Source organism: Triticum aestivum, chromosome 7B (genome assembly GCF_018294505.1).
Source record: "Triticum aestivum cultivar Chinese Spring chromosome 7B, IWGSC CS RefSeq v2.1, whole genome shotgun sequence".
NCBI lineage: Eukaryota > Viridiplantae > Streptophyta > Magnoliopsida > Poales > Poaceae > Triticum > Triticum aestivum.
The window spans coordinates 24765527-24768493 of NC_057813.1; the positions used below are offsets into that span (position 1 = coordinate 24765527).

At 42.7% G+C, this 2967-nt stretch overlaps 1 protein-coding gene across 1 annotated transcript; it reads left to right on the forward strand.

Annotated features, from left to right (window-relative positions):
* The first annotated feature begins 390 nt into the window (after window positions 1-390).
* LOC123162621 (dirigent protein 5) lies at window positions 391-1838 on the forward strand. The gene is made up of 3 exons (XM_044580385.1): window positions 391-838; window positions 1052-1250; window positions 1543-1838. Exons 1-3 carry the CDS (start codon window positions 465-467, stop codon window positions 1546-1548), a joined length of 579 nt encoding a protein of 192 aa, XP_044436320.1. The 5' UTR covers window positions 391-464; the 3' UTR covers window positions 1549-1838.
* The last annotated feature ends 1129 nt before the right edge of the window (window positions 1839-2967 follow it).

A 2967-nucleotide genomic window follows, 5' to 3' on the forward strand; every position in this document is an offset into this window, starting at 1 on the left:
AAGTGGCACATGTATATTCCAAATTATTATGTTCTACATATATGGTATAGTTTACTATTGCTTGTTAGTTCATTTTTCGATGAGATAAGCATTTATATAACCATAAGAACCATAAACTTACCAATATTTAGAAATTATAGTGAATTTAGATAGTTGGCTTGTGAGACATCCTTATGCGGATAAAAAACCATACCTAATCCTGACATGGAAAACTAGTCATGTTAGATCCTTAGTTGGATTACAGGTCTAAATTGCATAGGGTGTTAAAAAGTCTAAAACAACACTAATTAAAGGCCCAAGAGAAACCCACCAGAGGTGGGCACTAGCACTCCAAGCATTCTATATATAGGATACATCTACCCTCTTATTCTCTCACAAAACACAACGAGATACAACTCCCCCCTCCCCCATTCAACTAGCCCATTCAGTTCTCTCTTTTCCCCTTCTTGCATACAATCATCTCCATGGCTAGTCCATTCGGTGTCTTGGTTTGTCTACTCATAGTGCTACCACAAATCATTGCTATTTCTAGCCCCATCGACGAGATTGCACCTCTTAAGATATGTCAGTTCCCTTGTATGACCGAGGTTAACTTGCACTTGTTCTTGCACCAATTCGTCGACGGGCCAAGCAACCCAAATCGCAATGAGGAAACCTTACTCCAAGCAAGTTTTCCTTTTGGGTTTGGGACGACGATAGTCCATGACTGGACTCTTACCGAGACAACAAATTCCAGAGACACGGTTGTTGCACGTGTACAAGGTGTGCATGTCCAGGCTGGTTTAACCAAGCCTAACAGATGGTACACGACTCATAACATAGAGTTTCAGCAAGGAAGGTAATATGTTTCGCTACTTTTCAATATCTAAGTATATTTCATGAGTTCTTTGCATGCAACATTAAATTTATGTCCTTACCTGTACTATATTTGTAGCCAAGGGTTTCACACACCTTACTAGTGTATAGACACATATTAATAAGTGTGCATTTGTCAAACTCTACATGCACTTCTGACCCTATGACGGAACTTTCTATTTTGAACATGAAACAGGTTTGCGGGGTCCACCCTTCAAGTGATGGGTATAACCGCAGGTTTGGAAAGTGGGCAGTGGTCTATTGTCGGTGGAACTGGTCAATTCATTATGGCACAGGGTATAATAAGTTTCACAAATCATCCGGCCTCTACTTTTGAAGATGGTATTAAAGAACTCAATATTCGTGTACGCTTCACAAGGGATATTACACAAGCCGTAAGTATAATATTATGAGTTTATATTCAAATTCTTGTGCTCTATTTGTTGAAGAGAAATGGATTATCATACATATTATCCTACTGAAACTGCATTACATTAAGACATTTGTGGACATTCAAGTGCAAATGCATTAAAGGAGGTTCTGTTTTAACAACATTAGCCATATTTAACTAAATCAAATGCTTGTTGAATGTTTTGTGCATTTAGTAGGGTGTTGCATATCAAGTAATGAAGCTTTATGTACGAATGCTTGACATGACACTAGCCATTGTTTCACTTTTCGCTGCAGGCTTGAGGTGCATCTCGTCCCTTGAAAGACTAGCGCCAATGTCAGTAATTTGATGGGGAAATGTGTTTGCATTTTGCTTGTAGTGTGATGGGTCGTTGTTATGGTCTGCATGTGTCATTAGAGTATGCGTTAGCTAGCATACCCTCTTTCTATCTTTCATTCAAAATATCATGTGGGTTTCTCGCACGGTGGATATCCAGTCCATAATCTGTGTCAACCCATCTGTTTGTTGGTGTCTATGTAATGTCTTGGATATGATGTGGAATAATGGAGCTTGTTTGTTTGAGAAAGTGTTATACCCACATAATTATATTATTTGTGTTAATCATGAGACAAGCATATATGAAAACTTAAAGCAAAACAAATTAATGAACACAAGAGCACCGTTATTCATACACTTAACAGTGTCTATCCCGAAAGCAGTTTACCTCAAGGACCATAAGAGCCCCATTATTTTCCACAACGTCTAGAATAATTGCAAACAAAGATATCACCCAGGCGGCCATGACATAATGCAATTATATAAAAATGATAGCCATGTTATTTGGTAGCATCGAGAGATGCATATACATGTCTTGTACTCTTTTAATAAATACATAAAAGATTTGTGCATTGATGTATTGCAAGGGAAAAAATTGATGCATGGTATAGAATTGAGGCTCTTAACCACAAGGACCTAGGCTCGACCTTGACTCGAACAACGCAGGGCTACAACGGCTGTACTTCCTCCATAAAAAAATATAAGAGTGTTTAGGGAGAGCGCCATTACTAAGATGGGCGGCATCTGAACATGTTATATTGGTCGTACGTCCAGCTCCAGGGATTTGCGCTAGTGGGTCCATGGCAGGAAATACGGGTGGAAAAAATTGACGTCGACTGGCGGTATACGGGGATGAACAGTGATGTATGCCAGCGCCCGTGCTCGTCTTTTTGAAATGCACGTTACGCTGACGAGCCGAGCCGTCGATCGGGTCAGTCACGAGAACCTGACCCAAGGATTAGAAACGTAATCGCACCGTCTGCTGCTTAGACACGCGCCGTCTACTGCAGGGCTAACCAGCGGCCCGACACGTGTCCTGACAGACCCCCACCACTCAAACAACCACAATTCCTTTTTCCGAATTTACAGAATATCTTTTTGCCTTGCCTTATCCAGCGGACTGCTGCTGTTCCACACTCCATAGCCTCTCCTTGTACAGCTTCGTGAAAGATGATTCCGATGAGGTGAGGTCCGCCGCTCGGCGCTGTAGCTGGCGGCCAGACGGGAGCTATTGCGGCTAGCGCTGCCCGCCTCCGGCCTGCTGCGCCGCGTGGGGCAGTGGCCTTGACTGAAGGCAAGATGGGGTCCGTGCAAGCTAGCTCCGCTTGCTTCAGACGCGCTGCACCGCACGGGGCTGTATCCTTGGCCGGTGTGAAGTCGGGGGG